The sequence below is a fragment of the Cryptomeria japonica genome, chromosome 3 (assembly GCF_030272615.1).
Source record: "Cryptomeria japonica chromosome 3, Sugi_1.0, whole genome shotgun sequence".
In the NCBI taxonomy this organism is placed as follows: Eukaryota; Viridiplantae; Streptophyta; class Pinopsida; order Cupressales; family Cupressaceae; genus Cryptomeria; species Cryptomeria japonica.
In genome coordinates this window covers 202,443,551-202,464,394 of record NC_081407.1, presented here as the reverse complement: position 1 = coordinate 202,464,394, position 20,844 = coordinate 202,443,551, and the positions used below count along the sequence as shown (strand labels likewise).

At 41.3% G+C, this 20,844-nt stretch overlaps 1 protein-coding gene across 2 annotated transcripts in view; it reads left to right on the top strand.

Moving 5' to 3' along the window:
* The window catches only part of LOC131034248 (uncharacterized), a 310,534-nt gene that overhangs the window by 75,454 nt on the left and 214,236 nt on the right, over positions 1-20,844 (top strand). For both annotated transcript variants that reach the window (XM_057965668.2, XM_059218164.1), the window contains 2 exons: positions 10,556-10,661; positions 11,030-11,106. In XM_057965668.2, the coding sequence (XP_057821651.1) occupies positions 10,556-10,661; positions 11,030-11,106 (183 nt within the window). The remainder of the gene's footprint in view (positions 1-10,555; positions 10,662-11,029; positions 11,107-20,844) is intronic.

Here is a 20,844-nt window from a genome sequence, read left to right as displayed (position 1 = left end):
ACGAATTGATGATTGAGACCAGATGCAGAGGGAGTCTGACATTTCAAAAGAGGACAAGAGGTTGATACAAGAACTTGAGCTTCAGAGGGAGCAGATGGTTCAGTCAACTTGTGACAATTTCGATCATAGTGATTGAGAGGGATTTTCACTATTGAAGGTAAAACACTTATGAGGTAAAACTTGATTCAATTGATTATTATACTAATGAAATCATTTAATGCCTTATGGGCCCTGTGTAAATCATAAGGAAGTGACGACTTCCAAATGATTTCCACTTGTATTTTTGAGGTTATTGGAAGCTGACGATCTTACAATAACTTGAGCTTGTGGATAGAATTGCCGACATAGGCAATCCACATGAGAGCTCGTGGATAGAATCGCGGACTGAGGCAATCCACGTAAGAGCTCGTGGATAGAATCGCGGACTGAGGCAATCCACGTAAGAGCTTGTGGATAGAATCGCCGAGTGAGGCAATCCACTTAAGAGCTTGTGGATAGAATCGCCGACTGAGGCAATTCACGTAAGAGATTGTGGATAGAATCGCCGACTGAGGCAATCCACGTGAGAGCTCATGGATAGAATCGCCGACTGAGGCAATCCACATAAGAGCTTGTGGATAGAATCGCCGATTGGGGCAATCCACGTGAGAGCTCATGGATAGAATCGCCGACTGAGGCAATCCACGTAAGAGCTTGTGGATAGAATCGCCGACTGAGGCAATCCACGTGAGAGCTCATGGACAAAATCGCCGACTGAGGCAATCCACACAACAGCTTATGGATAGAATCACCGACAGAGGCAATCCATGCAAGAGCTTGTGAATAGAATCGCCGCCGGAGGAAAATTCACACCTTGAGACTATGGTCGCCTGTGATGAGCATCATATGGTTGATGCAAATACTCCCAATATCATGAGATGATATTTTTGAGTTATGGTGAATATCATGTGCCTTGATATTCTTGTTTATACCATACTTCCTGATATCATAGTGACAATATTTTCTCTATTCCATAATTAATCTAGACTTAATGCATTTGCATTGATTTTATCTTCCCTAGCTAAGAGGGAGTGTTAATTATTTTTTGTGTAGCTATGGTGAGGGCCATAAGTGTTGACATGGGAGATCACTACACATTTTGTCTGATCATCCTCCCTAGCTAAGAGGGAGTGTTAATGTTTGTAGCTTCAGTCGAATGATCATTTAGAATACATATAATATATGTTGATTAATAATAATATATTATTATGTTATATTATTATATTATTATTAATCATATAAAATTCAATATTCAATATTAATCTATTATATTATTCTAAATTAATAATTGATTGATGAAACATTATAATATTGATTAAATTATTATAATTAAAGGAGAGACATGTCTGTTCAAGGACATGCCTCTCCAAAGGAATATATATATATATATATAGTATAATGTTATTCAATTTGAGAACACATAGAATTCCAAGAATGCAAATATCAGATTGAATCAGATATATACATTAAAATACATCGAATAAAACCTGGGAAAATCAACAGAAGTCAAGAATTGTTGCTGAAACTCTGCCAAAATATATACAAGATAAATGGAATACCAAGTTGTGTCTATTTTCTTGTGAGTGCATGGTTCCCCTTCTTCCACATTTAAATTTTTGTTATGCATTTTGTTTACAAATAGTTTATTTGGGTGGGTATTTGATAGAAATTTTATGTTCATACTATTAAGGATTAATTGATAGTTAATCCCCTTGCATGGTTTGTCTGAACATTTTAAAAGCTTAAGTTCAATTGCTAAATGTTTAGCTGGATATTTGTTTTAAATTTAGTATATGCGCATAGTAGTTTGAAAATCTAATTATTCCTTGAAGATGGTACCGGTTCTGCCTAGTTGTGTTTAACTGGCAAAGCAAAGCATGATTATTTAAAATTTCTGTCTATTTGCCCAAATATTCTGTTTAAGTTAGAGTTGCTTAGTCTCTCTTCCCTACTCTTTCTATTTATTTATAAATCCAGAGTTGAAATACCCGCAATAGCATCATGTTTAATGTAAATTTGATGAGAATGAGATTTGTAGAGTCTTAGGGGCGGCCTGTGTTGTCGGGAATAATCATTATGTTATGTTGTCGTATTATGTTATGTTGTCGTCAGTAATTATGGGTTACGGTAGTCAATTAGTCTTCCCGAAGGGCAGTTGGATGCGACGGTTGGTCACATCCCTTCGGGTATTATATATTGCATACCTTTCCTTCTTAGTAGGATCATTATGGTCATATCTAGATGTGATGTTATAAGCACTTGATGTACATGGACTGTTGAATTAATACAAAAACTGGTTCTTTAATATATTTCCATTATGTTCTGTGCATTTACTTTCTGTGTTTAATCGTTTACCCGTATGTGGCAAACATCTGGCGCCGTTGCCTAGACATACTCAGGAAAGGAAGGAGCGGATGGTGTAAAGACACGATGGGCCTAACCGTTGGTGAGATTAACCCAGAGGCCGACGACGCACAAACGGAACTCTACGATGGAGAGGACACTGCAACGAGGGAATTCTCAATCCTGCTTTAGGCGGCCATCGAGACCTATGTCCGAAGGGAGGCCACAAAGGTTGAAGTCCCAACAAGTGCCGTGTGGACCGCACTGGAAGTTAGCCCCGCAGTGAATCGCTTGATGAACCACCTCCCCCGATTGCTTGCACAGGCATCTCTGGCACAACAAACCCACCTGGAGGAGACTGCCCTTGAGGAGCGACGCCAAGAGGCCCTCCTACAGTATGAAGAAAACAATCATCGTTGGGAAGTAGAGGGCGATGGCAAGAGGCGAAGGGGAAATTGAACCCTGAACCTTCGAGAGGAATAAAGCAATACTGTAATAATCCCGGCACAATGTTGACATAAATTGTGGCTGAAAGGGAAAATAATAAAAGTTTTTTTGTTTTGTGTACATGGTGTGTGCTTGCTATGTAGGGAAGTGATTTATGCCCAATATATTAAATAAGGACAAAAATAAAAAGAAACAAAGTGACGAATGGGAAGTGGCACAAAGAGCGTTGAATCTCAGACAGCAGATAGAATGAAGGGGTAGGCTAAGGCAGCTTGCCAAGGGACGACCGACTGAGGGGTTGCTCAAAGGGAACCCAGGAGGTGTCACAGAGGTAGAGATAGACGGAGAGAATTACACTCTCTACATTGTCGTAGGGTTGCTCGAAGGGAACCTAGAAGGAGTCACGGAGGGTGCCGAAGGAGAACTCTTCAGTTCGCTAGAATACCACCGTAGGGTAAGAAGTCGCGAAGAGTTGGTGGAACAAACAAGCCAAAGTCTAAACCTGATCGACGCTACCAGAGATCTACTAAAGAACTTGTCCATTTCGGAGGACAACCGGAGGGAGACAACCAACCGGAGGGAGATGACCGAAGGTGACGGTACGGCCGAAGGTGCCTGGGGAGCACAAGGGTACCGTACGGGAGGCAATTTGTTCGGTTCAGAGTTAGCAACCTTCTCCGGAGGACCCACGAGTGGAGGGTTGGGTGCAGGAGGCATAGGCGGAGAATCACTAGGTACAAGCACACAAGGTAGCGGAGGAGCGAGACCCAGCGGTGGGATGGCAAGTAAGTAGAAGCTGTCGAAGTTCAACGGCGACGGGTAGGAAGATCCCATCCGCCATTGCCGAACTTGCGAAACCATATGGTCAGCGAACGGTGTTATCGACCAAGACGAATGGGTAACACAATTTCCAGCAACCTTAAGGGGAGTGGCCATCGACGGGTACTTCGATACGGATAAGGCCAAAGTCGGCACATGGCCCAACCTGAAAGAGTTCGAGATAGAGTTTTGTCTCCTCAGAGATGACAATGAAATAGTAGCCGAAATCTATGGCACAAAGAGGAACAAGAACGAGACTGTCCGAGCCTATAGTTGGCGGCTCAAGGAACTGTTGGGGAAAATGGAGAGTCAACCAGTGGATGGGTTGAAAAAGAGATGGTTCGTGGAGGGACTGAAACAATCCATCCGGAGGAAGATGAAAATTGTTCCACCAACCTCGTACGAAGATGCATATAATAGAGCGATGGATCTCGAGAGCAAGACCGAGACATACAAGAAGAAAAAGAAGAAGGATAGCTCGTCTGAGGGAAGCAGTAGCGACGACGAGTCCGGGAAAAAGGTGCAAGCCCTGCAGAAGGACATGCTGAGGATGATGAAAGAGCTGAAGGTTATGAAGGGAGGTCCGAGCAAGACCGATGAAGGGGAGCTTTGGTGCACGGAATGTAAGACGGATGGCCACACGAAAGGCTCCTACGCAAAGAAGGCCTATTGTGATATATGCCAGTTGATGGGGCATCCCACCAGGGAATGCCCCTACAACATGAAAACACGAAACCAACAAGTATTGCTTATGCAGGAACAACCAACTACATCGGGTGGTACCGACAGCTCCCAAGCGAACAACAATGCAACATCGGGAGGCTACCGAGATAACCGGTGGGGAGGATGAAACAACAATATTAACAATAACAATACAAGGAGCCGGATCCACTACGACTCCAAAGGCCGACCAATGATACAATGCATAGCGTGCAGCCAGTGGGCGCACTTCGCCCAAGACTGCCCGAAGGGAGAGGCCACACAATATTTGTGCAAATGGTGCGGACTGAGAGACCACGATGACACCACCCGCCCGAAGTCTGGCGTCAACTTGCTCAATATCGAGGAAACCAAAGAAGAGGAAGTGCTGGCCGTGACCCGCGCCCAAGCAGACAAACAACGTGCCCAGACCTGGAGACAGAGAAGCGAAGGGTACAGGAAGCACGAGAAGAAATTGAGAAAGAGATACGAGAGAGGGCGAAGGCGAAGGGTACGGCGGGTACTTCCAGCCGATCGAAGGCGGAGGAGGCTATATTAAATCAAATTTTAAAATTGGAGGTGCCTGTGAAGGTACACGACCTCCTCCAGATGATGCCTCAATTACGAACGGCGTTGCTGAATAATCTCTCCCAACCACGCACCAATACCAACCACCGCATTGATGTTCCTGGGGGGTCTGCAATAGACCCCAGACTACTGGCAGTTAACACTGGAAGGAACCCGACCATTGTGGAGATGGGTATCCTTGGCACCATTCTAACTGATGCCGTCGTCGATGGTGGATTGGGAGTGAATGTTCTTCCAGAAGAAACCTGGCGAAAGCTGGGGAAGCTGATGCTATTGCCATCTACATTCAATCTGCTGGGAGTAGATCAGCATGGAATCAAACCCATCGAGACATTGATGGGCTAGCAAGTTACCATCGGGGCGCAACCCTTCATACTGGACTTTGTGGTAATCCCACTAAAGAAAAAAGGGTATGACGCGATCTTAGGGGCAGCCACCCACAATTGGAAGAAGAGCACTCTGTCTATGGAGAATGGAGGAAGGAAGTTCATTATAGACCTCGGGACGCAGTTGGTTAGTGAGGAACTGGCATCATCTTCGGAATTGTAGGGTGAAGGAGAAGGCGACCTCAGGTATGAAGGACGGGGCTGCATGGAGCCCAACGACGAAGGGATTCTGAAACTAGGAGAGTGCTCTGAGGATGAGACGAGTTCATTGAACGGTCTCTTCCATTGGCAAATGGAGGATCATGAAATGTTCCAGAGCTACATGCTCAAAGTAGAGGAACCAGAGCAAGTAACAAAGGAGGTGTACCTGCCGGAATACAAAGAATATTGGAAGGGAGTCGCCCGTGTGAGTGATACCACCGCACACCAGTTCCCGAAGGAAGAACCCATCAAGTATCAAGAGGTAAAATTGAAGGAGACAAACCTCAGTGATGTAGATAATCCCAAGATCATTCGTGTTGGCAACGATTGGAACCTTTTGTGGAAGGTCGTAGCCTTCAAAATCTTTCTTCTTCTTCTTCTTATGTACGGGAAGGAGACCGTGGTTCTTGTAGAATTTATGGTTCCAGGTCTTCGGATGGCCATTGAAAATAGACTTGCCATCAACGGGTCCAAATTGAAATCCTACCACGAGAAGCGCGCAGGGGACACTAGACGTCGGAAGGACACTCGAGAGTCTGGAGGGGGACTCGAGAGGCTGGGCAGGCGACCCGAGAGGCACGGGACCAAAGCGGGAGACTCTCGGATGAGGCAAACCGAGAAGGATGAAGGGCGATCCTAGAGGCACAAGACCCGAGCCAAAGACTCTCTGGACAATTAGATTAGGAAATTAAAAAAAAAAAAAAAAAATTGGTGGCCATGGTGGAACCACCATGCAGTGGGACCACCGTCGGGGGGCCTTCGCCTGTGACCACTGTGCGGTGGAACCACCGTACTGTTGAACCACTGTACGGTGTACCACCATCGACAGAGGTCACCGATGGCGGAATACCACCGTAGGCCTGAAGGAGCATGATGACGGCGACGACGGTTTTAGAAAAAAAAAAAAAGGGTGAAATGAAAAATACCACGGCACAGTAGGGATAAATGGTGGTGATGGCACGCGAAAAGAAAAATGCGCTGACAGCTCCTCACCCTATTCTGCTTTTGTCGAAGTCGGTGTAATCTGTTGTGCGTTCATTATCAATATAATTGCTTTTTACAAGTGTGAGTCTACAGGTTATTTCTTCGGCAAGAAAAATCTCCTTCTGTCACTTGCGTTGGGCAAAGTATAATTATTTCCCCTTTCTTTGTGCAACACCGAACTGTCACCTGCGTTGGGCGTACGGAAGGAGGACTGTACGGTGTGCACGTGGACGGTTGGTGTTGTTCATACCGTAAGGAGGGTGTTGACCGTACGAGAAGGTTGCTATACGATTGGGGTGTCAAGGGTCAATTTCAGTGCTGTTGTTGACCGTACGGGGAGGTTGTTGTATGGGTAGGGGTGCCATCGGGTACATTATAGTAAAAAAAAAAAAACGACGGCCTGATTGAAAAATTATTCGGAGTCTGGAGCCAGGACGCTGAAAAATTTAGAAGGTTTTTGGCATCTTAAAAAAACAAAACGACGACAAAAATGATGTGCACCATAAACTTGCACTGCCCTCGGACCTCGCGAGGGGCGCTGCCCCTCGACCCCGCTGGGGGCACTGTCCCCAGACCCCTAGTTTATTTTTGAGCTACAATACACTTTTGAGTTGGGCGAAGGGCATTAGAGAAGTCACGGTAAGTGTTGGGGTTGTCCTGTATTGTGAGAAAGAAGCCTGAAGCTAAGCATTGGCGGGGAAGCCATAAGACGTAGAGGGAGACGGATTTGGAGGTTGTGAACAAACAGAGTTTGAAGGAAGGCATTGCAAGAACGCGAAGTCGTACGGCACCAGGGAGTTATTCGGTTCAGTTATCAGCCTTTGGGGAGTGTGATGGAGGATTTGAGGCGTCTCCTAGCCTTTGTGCCAGAGGGTTGTGGCCATTTCCAGGCATGAATGGTACCCTTTGAGGAACTCAGAGTATGTCTCGGCTGGACGTGAGGTTGCCTTGGTGGATGCACAGAGGGCTTGGGAGGAGCTGACCACCAGGTTGGAGGCAGTAGTAGCGTGAGACTTAGCTCAGCGTACCCAGGAGTTGGATGTCGAGAGGGCAGCGCGGGTGGCTATCGAGGACAAATTGGCTAGGGAGACAGTATCATTTGAGTAGCAGTTGGTGGAGGCTGAGACTGAAAAGCGTGTTTTGCAGACAAGTTTGGTTTAGGCATAGGAGGACTGTGATGTGAAGGAAAAAAAAGAACTCCTTGCAGATGCAATAATGGTGAAATCCACACTTGAGCATTAGATGGTAGCAGAAAAGGGTTTTCAGGCGAGGACATAGCAGGTGTACGATCTGTGCGCATGACTAACACCAGCATCATCATCAGCCCTACTACCTGCTGCTTCAGGGATGCCCCCTCAGCCCCCTTTTTCTTCTATACCTTGATTCTGTTTAGTGTATGAACCTCATCTCTATTTTGTATTAAGTCATTCAGAGACAACTTCTTTTCTTGGGGGGGGGTGATGTTCTCGGGAATAGTCATTATGTTATGTTGTCGTATTATGTTATGTTGTCTTCCTGAAGGGCAGTTGGACGCGACGGTTGGTCTCACCCCTTCGGGTATTATGTATTGCATACCTTTCCCTCTTAGTAGGATCATTATGGTCATATCTAGATGTGATGTTATAAGCACTTGATGTACATGGACTGTTGAATTAATACAAAAATTGGCTCTTTAATATATTTCCATTATGTTTTGTGCATTTACTTTCTGCTTTTAATTGTTTACCCGTATGTGGCAAACAACCTGTAGAACTCTTGAAGTCAATCCTCCATAAACGTAAGTCCCTTTGTGTTTACGAGCAAAATACATGAACCATTGAGTTATCCCGCAGTCAAGAACTGACAGTTGAAACCTGAGGTTGTTTCCTTGTGATCGTCTTAGTAGCACTAGAAACCTCCTTATGCAAGAGAGAATGGGATCATCTCGATATTCTATTTTGTGTTGATTGAAAGAGTAGTAGTACCATTTACCGCATCAACAAGTATTAGGAAGGGTTGATAGGTAGTAGCTACTAGAAATGAACATAAGAAACCAAAAGTTGGGGAAGGAAATTATGAGAAAAAGTGGAGTTGAAGAAGCGTTGAAAAAATATATCTATCTATGGCTTTATAATGTTAAAGGTCTGTGACTATGTTATAGTGTATACATGTGTATGTATCGTATGAGTCTAGCCATTGTAATCAATATGTTTGTGTGTGTATGATTGAATGTATAAATGAGTCCATACCCTAGGAAACCCTGAAGACTCAAAGGAGGTTTGTATAAATTGTTGTGCAATTGGGCAGTCGGGACAAGCTTAGGGTTTGTGCAGATTGAGTGATGGGGAAAATCTCATTGCATAGTTTAAAAACTTGTACTCGACAATCAATTTGGTCACCCAATTTTTTTTAAAATTGAGGAGTTATTGAAAACTCAGAGAGAAACATGACAAATTCATGAATATTTAAAAATACACAATTTAAAAAAAAAATCTTCAAAAACACATATATTACTAATTTCCTTAATGTATAAATTAATTTTTGAGTTCAATGAATATCACTGACCAAAATACAAGTCTTTAAACTTGCTAAGACTCCTACTTGTTGTTGCATTTCTTTTAGAAACTAGAAAATGGAGATAAAGCCGGGGAAAATACAAATAACAAGAAAAAAGATTAATCATTGATGTATTTTTTCTCATTGTGAATAAGAATCTATGATCTATCTGTGATATATATATATATATATATATATATGAATGAATGAATGAATGATCAAAGGGCACAAAGTAAAGATTTCTGAATTTCAGAGTTCAGTCTTAAAGGACATTTAGATATATCTATCTATCAAGTACTCGTGTGGAATTGCTTCTGGAAATATTATATTCTCCAATAAATAATATATATTATTCCATTATGTTTTCTAATGATTCATTTGAAGACATTATATCCTAAAATATTCACTGCATTTTAATATTAATATAGTGATATCAGTTGGTGCATTATTTTTCTATGTTGTCAGCCGTACACTTCTATAAAGGAACTGATGTTTAGAGGGGATAAGTTCTGACAGTCTCTGACAAAAATATATTTGTCAAGCTTTTCTTATAAACTGACGTACATGTACTAACTCATGTCACAGCCTTATTTGGGATCGCTAAGATAACTAAGGCATTTAAATTAAGAAAGTGTTGGCAGCAATTATAAAATATTAGTTAGGAATCGTTGATTAAAGCCAGCAACTTATATACTTCACATCAGATAAATGGCAGGGTCTGCATTAATTTAATAAGGTTTGTTTAAATTGACCAAAGTTTGTGTCCATAGGATATCTCTTCCAAGAGATACTACCTCTCACGAAGGGGTATGGGAAAGATACTTAATTCATAATGGGGATTGAAAGATAAGGGAGAAAAAAAGATATGGGTTATGCTGGCTAATGCTGGGCTATCGAATTGGTAATACAAATTCAGTGGTATGTGGAAAAGTACTTTATGTTATTTGTAATATGAATATTCCTTTCTTGATAATTAATTTCAAAAACAATGGACACAAGCCCCCATTCATGTCCAATGGAAATGCTTTTAAATTTAAAAAACAAGTAGGTTTTGTCATTTTTTCTACAATTTTTCCCTTTTTTTAAATCTGATTTTTTCACATTTTTTGCCGATTTTTCCCCGATTTTTTTGCCAAAGGATTTTTGCTGCTATGGTATAAAGAATGGTCGCCTTATTTATGCATTTGAACATATAGTGCATATGCCAAATATTTTTCAAGTAGGCTGAAAACTTATTTGGAGGGAGCTTTGAATATTTAAACAATTGGAACTTGTCATACCTAGACCAGTCAACAGAATTCTTTTTGCATAGGCTCATTGATGACTTTTATAACTCAAAAAACTTACATTGCTATGGCCCTCAAGGAATGGCTTCATTTCTTAGCTTTTTTTAATAATGTCTTGCTACTGATACAAGATTGTTGACAAATGTAAATCTTATCTTTCAATTGTGGAGTCATTAAATGAAAATGGCTGTTTTGGTATTATATAATTCATAAATCTTCTCTTTGCAGATTCAAATTATGGAAGCAGGAGGTCACAAAGGAACAATTTTGAATATTGGATCTGCATCAGGGCTTTATCCAGCTTACAATATGTCTACATATGCAGCTTCAAAAGGTTCCTGAAGTCCTCAAATACTTGTTTGCACGTATTGGAATGATAAATTTATATGTCCTACATAACTAGACATGTGGAGTCACTGGGATATATGCCTTACTATTTACAATCTCAAAGAGTCTTTGTGGTCTTGTTGGAAGCATGTACTAGTGGTTATAGTTGGCATATTTTCTTACAAAGTTAATAAGCACTTTACAAGGTTTTTTAGTCAGATTCTTTTGCTACCACACTGCTACGTCAACTTTTATGGATAAGGCTTCATTGGTTTTCCTCTTTACATACTTCTCAAGTTCCTGCTCATATCTGTTGCTATCAATTGAGCCACATTGTTGTCTTACATTTTAGTGGTAAATGTTGCTATTTTATAGGTGGCGTGGTTATGTTTACAAGGTCACTTGGTAATTTCAAACGCAAAGGAATCCGTGTGAATGTATTGTGTCCAGAGGTAAGCATGTTTGCACCGATTTATAAACGTTGGTTACTTGCATAATATGTAGAATGGATATTGACTCTTTTAGTATGTTTTTTTAATTTACTATGGAGAATTTTTCTTCTGCTAGTATTTTTTTCTCTTTTACTATGGAGTGTTTTTTGGGTGGTATCATACATTTCTCTCATCTTTCATATTGAGTGAGTTCTAAAATTCATATGTTTAAAAATTCAGATTTTGCAGAACTAAAATTTGACACAGCAAAAAGTTAGTAAAAACTTGGGAATATTTCTGAACATTAAAAAAACACATTTAAAAAAAAATCTTAAAAATCATGCATAAAACTGAGTTTAGAGAATTGATATATACTAATAGGTTTTCATTCATTTATATATTAAAAAAATAAATTCAATATACATCATAGTGTAATATGATCATAAATTACGAACATCAAAGTGTTGTCTTATCAGATTCATAATATCTCGTGCTGCTACATCTGCCACCCTTTCTGGCATTTGTCCTCATGTAAAGTAGGGAGAGCATTAACCTTTCATATAACCTGATGCAGAGAACAAAAAAAAACTTTCATAACCAATCTTGACACATTACAAGCATAGCTTCAATCTAGGACCATGACTAGTTCTTCTTAATGAACTTGCTCAAGGAACTTGATGAGCATTCACCAAACACCAGCATGAGGTCTTGGACTTTTCAACCCTTTTACAATTCATTTTGATGAAATGACAACAAACACCTTTAAATCATACCAATATAGTACATTCTTGTAAGACTTTCAAATTGTTCAAATGACAAACTTCTCTTTAGACCCATGAAGAGCATTATTGATTGATCTTGTTTCAACCCATCCAACGGCAGGCATCACACATCTTCTACAACACCTTAGGAGTATATTCAAACACGTTTTAACTTGGGAACATCCAAAATAAAACATTGATTCAACAAACCCTCATGAAACTAGGTTTTTAAGACTGTCCCACTGTGAAATGCGAAGAACAGTCATTAATAAATTTCACAAAACAAATAACTAAGGCTATTGCTTTGGTGAATTGAAGATAAACTATATACAGACTTGTCCTCAAGTTTTCATCAAGATCCAACGGTGGAAACAAAAGTTATGGAGTTTTTTCAAAAACTGGAAACCCTAGTTTCTGAACAGGACTCCTATGAAGATTGGTTTATTAGACCAGTCAAACGACCTTATCTTTAGGACTGGTAAGAATGAAAAACATCTGAAATTAAATTATCTTTCTATCCACATAAGTTTCAGACCCGTACTAGTCCGTAGAAGGCCTTACAATTTGAAAAATCAGACTTTTACACACACAAATACAAGGTAAAAAATGTGCAAAAGAAGTCTTTTTCCATTGAATCCCTCTCCAACATTGGAATTCGAGTTGGAAGGGTACATTTATACATTTACCATGAATTCCGACTGTTCTCAACCACCTTTTGATTAGTTTTTAACAAAACACTATTTTGACTCTTTTTGACAAAGTTGCTTGACAATGTTTTGAGCAACATTGACAATTTTTGCACTTTTGACATCTAATCACCCAAACCTTTTGATAATGGTCCTAAATGACCCAAAATGGTCTTATATGACCTTATTGACTCAATCAAACCAAAAGAAAGCAAAATTTGACAAATGACAATAATTTGACTCAAAGGGTGTATTTAGGATGCCCCTGCATCATGACCTTTGGCTGTATCATAAATTGAAACATCCTTCCACAAATCCGTGCAAGATGATATTTGAGGCTGTTGATGCCTCCTATGATTCTTATCATACAAATATTACAGACTCTAGTGTTGTTTGTACCTAGGGACTCCATGCTTTTGAGCAGTGTCCGTGGGATTGCCACTAACTCTGTTGCTTCCTTATGTCATATCTTTAAAAAAGTGAATTTGAAGCACTAAAATTAACAAAGTAATTTTTTTTTTAAAGATTATAGAATGTTAATCCTAATAGCTTAATAACAAAATAATAAAACCCTAGATTGAAAGGGAAAAACAAAACAAAATTTTTGGGAATTATTAACAAAAGTAGAGACATTGTTGAATAGCTTCCAAATGCTGCAAAAAAACTTGTTAAATCAGTCCAAGATCACATAAAATCCATTTCCATTACTTTCAAAAGCACCACATATTGTCAATTCGTTGAAAGAGTGAGAGTCGGAAGAAGAAATTGTGAACAATTATGGATTTTGATGCTTTTTTGGCCATTGGCTGTCATTATGCATTGGTGGGCAAGTCTTTAAACTATGCTACAAATTAATGCACAAGTAGATATTTAGTATGCCAACTATGTAGTTTGTACTGAGACAAGTTGCACATATCCTCCAGCTGATATGTCAACTTGATCTTTGAGACCGGTTTGAATCTCCCACATATTTTACTTAATTCAACTTTCGAAAGAAATGTAGAAGCATTGGAAGTAATATTTCTTAGAAAAGTATGAAAAAAAGGAACTCTTGTAGTTTTGCCTCTATAGTCAATGGGTGCTTAGATGTATCATTTGCTTTTGTGAATTGCGAAATTTTCACACATCGCCCCATTGCAAATAGGGACCCCCACCTTTTGGTTTGCTTAACTGTTTTAGGTCGTCTTAGCTTGGCAAGTCTAGTAGCTGTTAAGCCTTTGCTAGTGAGAGAGGATGTGTTGTGTGTTTATAGTGGATGTCAGGGTTGTCAATGGTGCTAAGTTGCTAGGTCGTTAGTATGGTCAATGTTGAGGGCATTGCAAAATGTTGTTATGAGTGGATTAAAGAGTATGGAGTAGCAAGATGGCTTGTAGTTTTGTCAAAAACTGCAAGCGTAGTGCACTAGGGTCTTGGATCAAACCTACACTACATTGGACCTAGGAGGAAAAATCATGGAATTTCTCTAAGTAAAATTCAAGTCCCTCTTGGCATGTATGAATTTATGTGAGGTTTAGGGGAATAAGTTATGTAATGATTGCGTAGGGCCTAGGTGGACGAAGAAGAGATAAAATTTGTCTAAGTAAAGTTTTACCCCCCTTTGGCATGTATAAATTGATGCAAGTGAGGTCGTCAATCCCATCTTGCATACAAGGGGTGTCTAATGTGGTCAAAGTCTTCGATGCAAGCATCATCACTATGTGTGCTCCATGGCTATACCGGTTTTTTGTAAGTGAGGGATTAGCTCTTTTTGGCAAGGGCAATGTTGTGCAAGCTAAAGTGCTAAATGCGCTCAACCTTTAGCTTAATGCAAACACCACCTTCAAGTGCGCCACTCAAGGACAAATTAATGCATCCCACCATGTCATATGCACCAATCTATTGTGCACGTTGCCTTGAAATCCCACTCGAGGAAAATTTGATGAAAATTGTCTAAGGCAAATCCAACCCCCTCATTTCTTATATAAAATTATGCAGGGCCACCCTCCAAACTCGCCATGCATATAGGAGGTCTATATGTGCTCTAAGACAAGTGGTATACACCTAGATCCCACTTGAGCGCTACAACTTTGTGCAAGGGCACCCTATGCAAGGGAGACCATGAAGTGTGCTCCAACCTGTTGACGTGTCTAAAGTCGCGAAACTATGACTTCATCCGGCCAACGCAGAATAGAATGCTAAGTATTTGTTGACGCGTCTGAAATCGCATTGCTGCAAACTCCATATGGCCAACACAGAAAAGAATAACCAGCTGAGTATCCTATCCTCTCTTGAGATAAGGAAGTCCCTAATGCTATTTTCTTTATATTTGATCAAAGGGGACAACCTCAAGGTTTCTTTTGTTAGGTCTTGAGTGCGGGATTTCTCAGTGGTTTGATGTGTTTATGCTGGAAACACAAGGGGGACTTACAATAGGATAGGTAATTTATAGATAAGTTCCCTGGAATCTTTATGGTCTTTTTTATCAAATGATTTCGGTTGAGTTGATACTGTTTTTAATGGGACTGCGGATTTTCTTGATAAAAAAGGGGAAAAAGAAGGGAAGGATAGGGAGATAGAGATACATGAAATGTAAATTTTAACTAATATAGCAGTTTCATCAAACAGACGGACGCCTCCAAATAACAAGACTAAGCATCACCAGCTACTCAAGCACAGTGTTTGCATAAATCTAGTGCAATCTTCAAAGGAAAATAGGATTTTCATGCTATCATCTACAACATTAGAACTTTTACATTCATAGTGAGTATCCAATAACCGAACTTAAGCCTATAAAAGGTTCAGATTAACCATGCAGAGAGAAAGGCAATCAGCCATTCCCCAATGATATGAACTGCGAGGATTCTATCAGATGTTTGTTTGAAAATGCTATAGAAAGATGAAAGACATAACGAAATAATTTAAATAGTGAAGAAGGAGACCATGCACTCACAATGAAAAGAAAACAGCCTCAACTTTGCATTAATCCTGTGTAAATTTCGCCAGAGCTTCAGCAAAAATCCAAGAACTTCTTACAAAATGTTGGAAAACCAGTCCCTTAAATAGGTTTCAAAAATAGATGAATGGCCAAGATCTAATCTAAACAAGTGGCCCAGATTCATCCATAAAACATGGCTACCCATACTCATAAATGGGAGGCAAATATCAACAACCACCCCAAAAGGAGCAATAACTACCCAAAAAGGTAATTATAGCAATTTCAGAAATAATCGAAAGGTGCATTAATAAAGTTTTACATTTTTGTTGACTTAGAAGTCAAATATCACCTTTTGGTGCAAAAGTGCACTTTTAAGATTTAGAGAGAAAAAGGCACTTTTAAGAAACCACTTTTTCTTTTCCAGTTTCATATGCCTTCACCAAGAATGGATCCTCTCCATGCAAATATTCTTGCCAAAGGTCCCGACCTGCTGCGCGTTCATCGCGAACATACACCTGGAACCTGATGCATAATTGAAATTGTTGATTGAAGGGAGGCATAGGGGGATGATGAATTTTGTACTGCATGCTCTCTAGATAATGATCTATGTGCTTCAAACCATCTCGCCAGCTGGACCGATTAGCCTCAACACTCAAGATATCAGAGTGTAATTTACTAGCAAAATCTAGGTCCTCTGTTAGGTAGGCGACCTTGTCTATTTTTAATCTGTCCTCCCAGTGTCGATGGATTACGGGATCGGACAGATTGTTTTGCCAACCCAAAACCATGGACCGGAGGATTACTCCACCAAGGTCCCTGGTGTTTCTCAAAATTTCTTCGCATGCCTCTTGTTCTTTGTTAATGGTGGCCTTTGTGTCATTCTTCATGCTGATAGCCCAGTACCATTCTTTAAAAACACTGACGTCGTGGGGGCCCAAGATGTCAGACAATGTAGGAATTTGCGCATGGGTCGAGAAAAGAGCCGTCATGAGGGGAAGAGTTGTAGTAACTGCTTCGTGAATTATGAGGCATTCCCGCTTCATCTTGTACAATTTGACCAAAACGGTTTCTCGGTGGTGGGCCATTTCCTTTACATCCTTAATGATCAGCTCCCCCTTCGTCTTGAGACTTCGAATCCATTCCTTGACGGCCTTTGTTGTGTCTCGCACTCCTTCACATTCTGTAGTGGTCCTTTGTGCTAATGCCGTTGGGGGAATGTGGGATTCGGAAGCATTGTGCAATGGTCTCAGGAGTTGATCGATGTATCCCTCGGCTTGCTCAGCACGAGCTCGATACATGTTCTTTTCAGCTGTTATCTCTTCAAGCTGCTTGAGTATATTCTGCACTGAGTCTTTGAATTCTTCTTTTTCTTGTTCCTTAGTGGCTCGTCCAATGGGGATAGTTGTGATGCTATAATCCGCTAGTGTAATCTGATCTGCTGGCTTGTCCACAGGCGGGGTGGCAATGTGAAGAGTGTGGTTCCTTTGATCATCTTTGGTCATTCTAGAATATGCCTTGGGTTTTTTCTTCCCCTTAGCTTTAGCTTGGTCTAAGCGCGAGAAGATGTCCTCCAGGTCAATAGGTGATTTGGTGGCGGCTTTGCACTGGGCTCTGACAATTAACCATTCTTGAGGTACTGCCCGGGCTGATGATATGGTTAAGTCTGCATTCTGTTCTTTGACGTTTTCAGTCGACTCATCATAGATTCCCAGCTGCTCTGCTACCGGAGGGGTGGAAGAGGTGCCAAGTTCCTTGCTTGCAGCTAAATTCTCTCCTACTTCACTGAACAACTGTCTGGTATCTTCACGTGATGGTTGTTCTTCGGTCCTTTCGAGCTCGCGAGTCTCCTCTGTCCTTTGCTCTCCTTCAACGGTAGAGTCATCTTTGGTTGTATTGTGGAGCAGCAACTCATGGCGACTCTGTTGCGTGGGTTCATGCACTTCGATCCCGTGAATGGATGGAATCTCTCCTTCCTCTATTTGATTACCTAGTTTGGTTGATTCAATGGCTCTTAGCTCAACTTCTAGCATGTCGGGTGCAGGAGGATCATTAGCTTCCAATGCGTTGACGTCACTCTGGGAAGGCGGAGCAGGTATATAATCCAATTCTACTACGTCGTCGGACGAACTAGGGTCCTTTGACGATGAAGTGACTTCTGGTCTCCTTATAGGAATCTTTTCCCTTCTCGTCCTCTTGGACGTCCGAGTCCCTTTGCAAGCCTTAGCCTTCTTTCTTTTCTCTGGTTTCTCAATTTCTTCTCGGGGTGCACTGGACATTCCCTCATCTTCGGAGGACTGAGAATCAAGGCTACCCATTAGGTGGTAGGTGAACTGGACTCCTTCGTGAATTAGCCTCTGAATCTGTTGATGTAACCATTGATCTGTGTACCTTGCTGGGGCCGCCATGACTGCCTCGAAATCGGTGATTTGGACCTGGGACCAATCAACGCCTGGCAAAAGATGCCTTACTGCCTCAAATTCCTGGACCTGGAGGCAATTTCCTGAATCTGTGAGTTGATCTGGGACCCGACGGTATTCAAAGAGCGGCATTTGCTGCACGCTCAGCCTGGAATATTCATGTCCCCGGACCTCATAGTCATCAGAGCAATTTTTCCAATAGTCTTCAACTAATTCCTTTGCTCTGTACCGCCTGCCATAGGCTCTCTTCGCCAGATTATCGTGGTCGAAATATTTTCTCAGAAAATGGTCCTATAGGTGATAAGAGGCCAGCTCTGCGAGAGATTCCTTTGCTAGGGTAGGGGTCTTCAGGTGGACATCCTGGTTGCCTATGATCATGGGAAATGCAAATGCAGCCTGCTTGCTTTCTCTGAGTAAGATGCCGGCCGGACATGACTGCCTTGCGACCTCCATAAGAATTATTTTGTCAGTTGGGTACTGTGGAAGTCGGAGAGGGGCACCATCAAAGCCCGCTATTCGGATATAGGAGAACCTTGGGAACTGAATGAACCAGGCTCCATACCTCTGTACTAGAGTAGTAGCTTGCTCTGAGAGCCTTATGTGTAATCCTCCTTTCATTAGCTTGACCAGGCGCATTGTGAAGGCGTCATTGACGCGCTCATATTGGCCGACTGCATAAGCTGGGCTGCTCTTTTCCCTCTGAGCTATATCTTGGTAATGCAGCTATGGGTAACAATCATAGACCTTTACCTGACTAGGCGCATTCCCGATTTCACCTTTCATTATCAAACCTGGCAGCGGCTGGTTCTTGGCGAACATGTAGACTAGATAAGAGGTCATAGTGAAGTATTTCTTGGTTTCAAGCTCTATCAGCTGAGTGTGGATGTTGTCGCTTATGATCTGGGCCCAGTCAAACTTAGACTTCCTAGCGAAGACTTTCTCTGTAAAATAAAACATCCACTCTTCAAAGTAGTTGGATTTAGGATGTCCCATAACTTGGCTGAGCAATGTGACCATATCCCCATGTTCATTATGAAAATCGCTTCTTGGGGTCTTCTTCCCAATTCTGGCGCTTGGAAGCCTTTTCTCCTTGTACCACTCTTCGTTGATCAGTGTTCTGCACCTGGCAGGATTCATATCATATGCCCCTTGTGCTTCATCGATGGTTGTGGCTGTGGGATTGTTTGGGAAGGGAATGTCGAATGCGTTGCCGATGGCCTCAGGAGTGAAGTTGGTGAGAGTCATATTCTCGAGGAGCACTAATCTGGAATTTGGCTGATAGTGTCGGGTGGCTTCTACCACTAACTCATAGTTCTGTACTGCTGGAGGAAATCCTGCTGCTTGGGCGATGCCACTTTCTACCATCTGTCTAGGCTTGCCATATGCGTTAGGGGAGAAGACCCAATTCCTGAAGCCCTGAATGTCAATATGGCCTAGGTCAGTATCATCGATATTGTCCCAGACGCTCTGCACATTTGACTCCCTCAATCCTCCTCTTTGATACTGGTACTTTATCCTTTCAACTTTTCATGGGATATCTGATTTGGATGCTCGCGATGTCTCGGCTGTAGCCGGCGTCTTTGATGATTCTACCGCCGATTTAGGCATTTATCCTGCACAGCCGGACGCGGATTACGAGGCGATACAAAAGAAGTAAGGCGGGTTAGATAGAGAATACTCCAGCATTCACAGATTAATTCAAAATTTAGATTGGACATGGAGCGACATTTCTAGCTAAAAGCTTGATTGATTTTAAATCAGAGTATTCATGAAGCTTTTGATCGCGAATTTAACACTTACTGGATTTTGGATTAACCTTTAACAGGGATAAAGCTCGAAAAATTCTCCTAAGTTTGAAAATGCAATTTCTCGTTAAATCTTAGGAGCAAATTCTAATTTTGATTGCTTTGCACAACGTTTTACAAGTGGAAAAAGATGCGAACTTCGAAAATTTAAGCATTTTAATCAGATTTTGCACATACGTTTATCTGATTTATAACAATTTCAAATAATCAAGAGAGACAAAGCGTACTAACCTGATGAAAATGGATGGCGAGGAATTGCGCGACTTGCTGCGTAAAGATGAATGGACAATTCTGCAAAGTTTTGAATTCCAATGGTCATCTCCTTAATTGAAATTTTCACGGTTGCTGTTTGAAAGGAATTTATCATTTTTAAACGGTTTTTACCTTGGGCAATTGGTAATCTGAACTTGAATGATTTGGAATAGTTTATGCAGCGTTTTACCTTGAATGTGAATCGCGCGAAATTGGCCCTGTCTTTCTTTCAAAATCGGACGTGATCCTCCTTTACACGGAATTCGGTAGTATGCAGGGTTTTTTTTTTAAATGGCTTCGAATTCTTAACGCTTTGTTCTCAAACTTCGCGTTTGTTTGGAGGGCTATGGCGCTGTGATAGTCGGAGGAATGGAGGGGTTTGAAATTTGAACTGCGTTTTATCTTCTCATTTTTGGACCTTCTGGCGAGTTTGCAAACTCTGCGTCTATCTTCCAACTCGCGATCTCGGGGATATGGATGCCCTTCCAAAACTTAAACTTCATTTTATCTTGGGGAACTTCGGCGTTCTTATCCCTTTCGTGATTCTTAGCTAAGTTTGGACCATTTCCTAACTTCGCTAATCTTCGGAGCTCTTGGGGTTTTTCACGCCTTAAAGTTTTTTTTTCGGACCTTTGGCACAATTTCGTTAAATTTCGGACCCTCTCACGCTTTTGTAATTTTCGGATGTTTTAGTGTTTTGGCGAGTTTTGGAGTTTTCGCGATTTTTTGCAATTTATCCAAAATTTCGGACCTTTTAACACTTCTTGCAAATTCCACGAATTTCGGACCTTTTGCTCGATTTTGCAAACTCAAGGTAAATTTCAGACCTTTAGCCCTTTTTCGCAAATTTCGGAGTGTTTAGATGTTTTTGCAACTTTATCATTTTTCGAATTTCGGCTCCAGGGTCCGAAATTGGGGAACTTA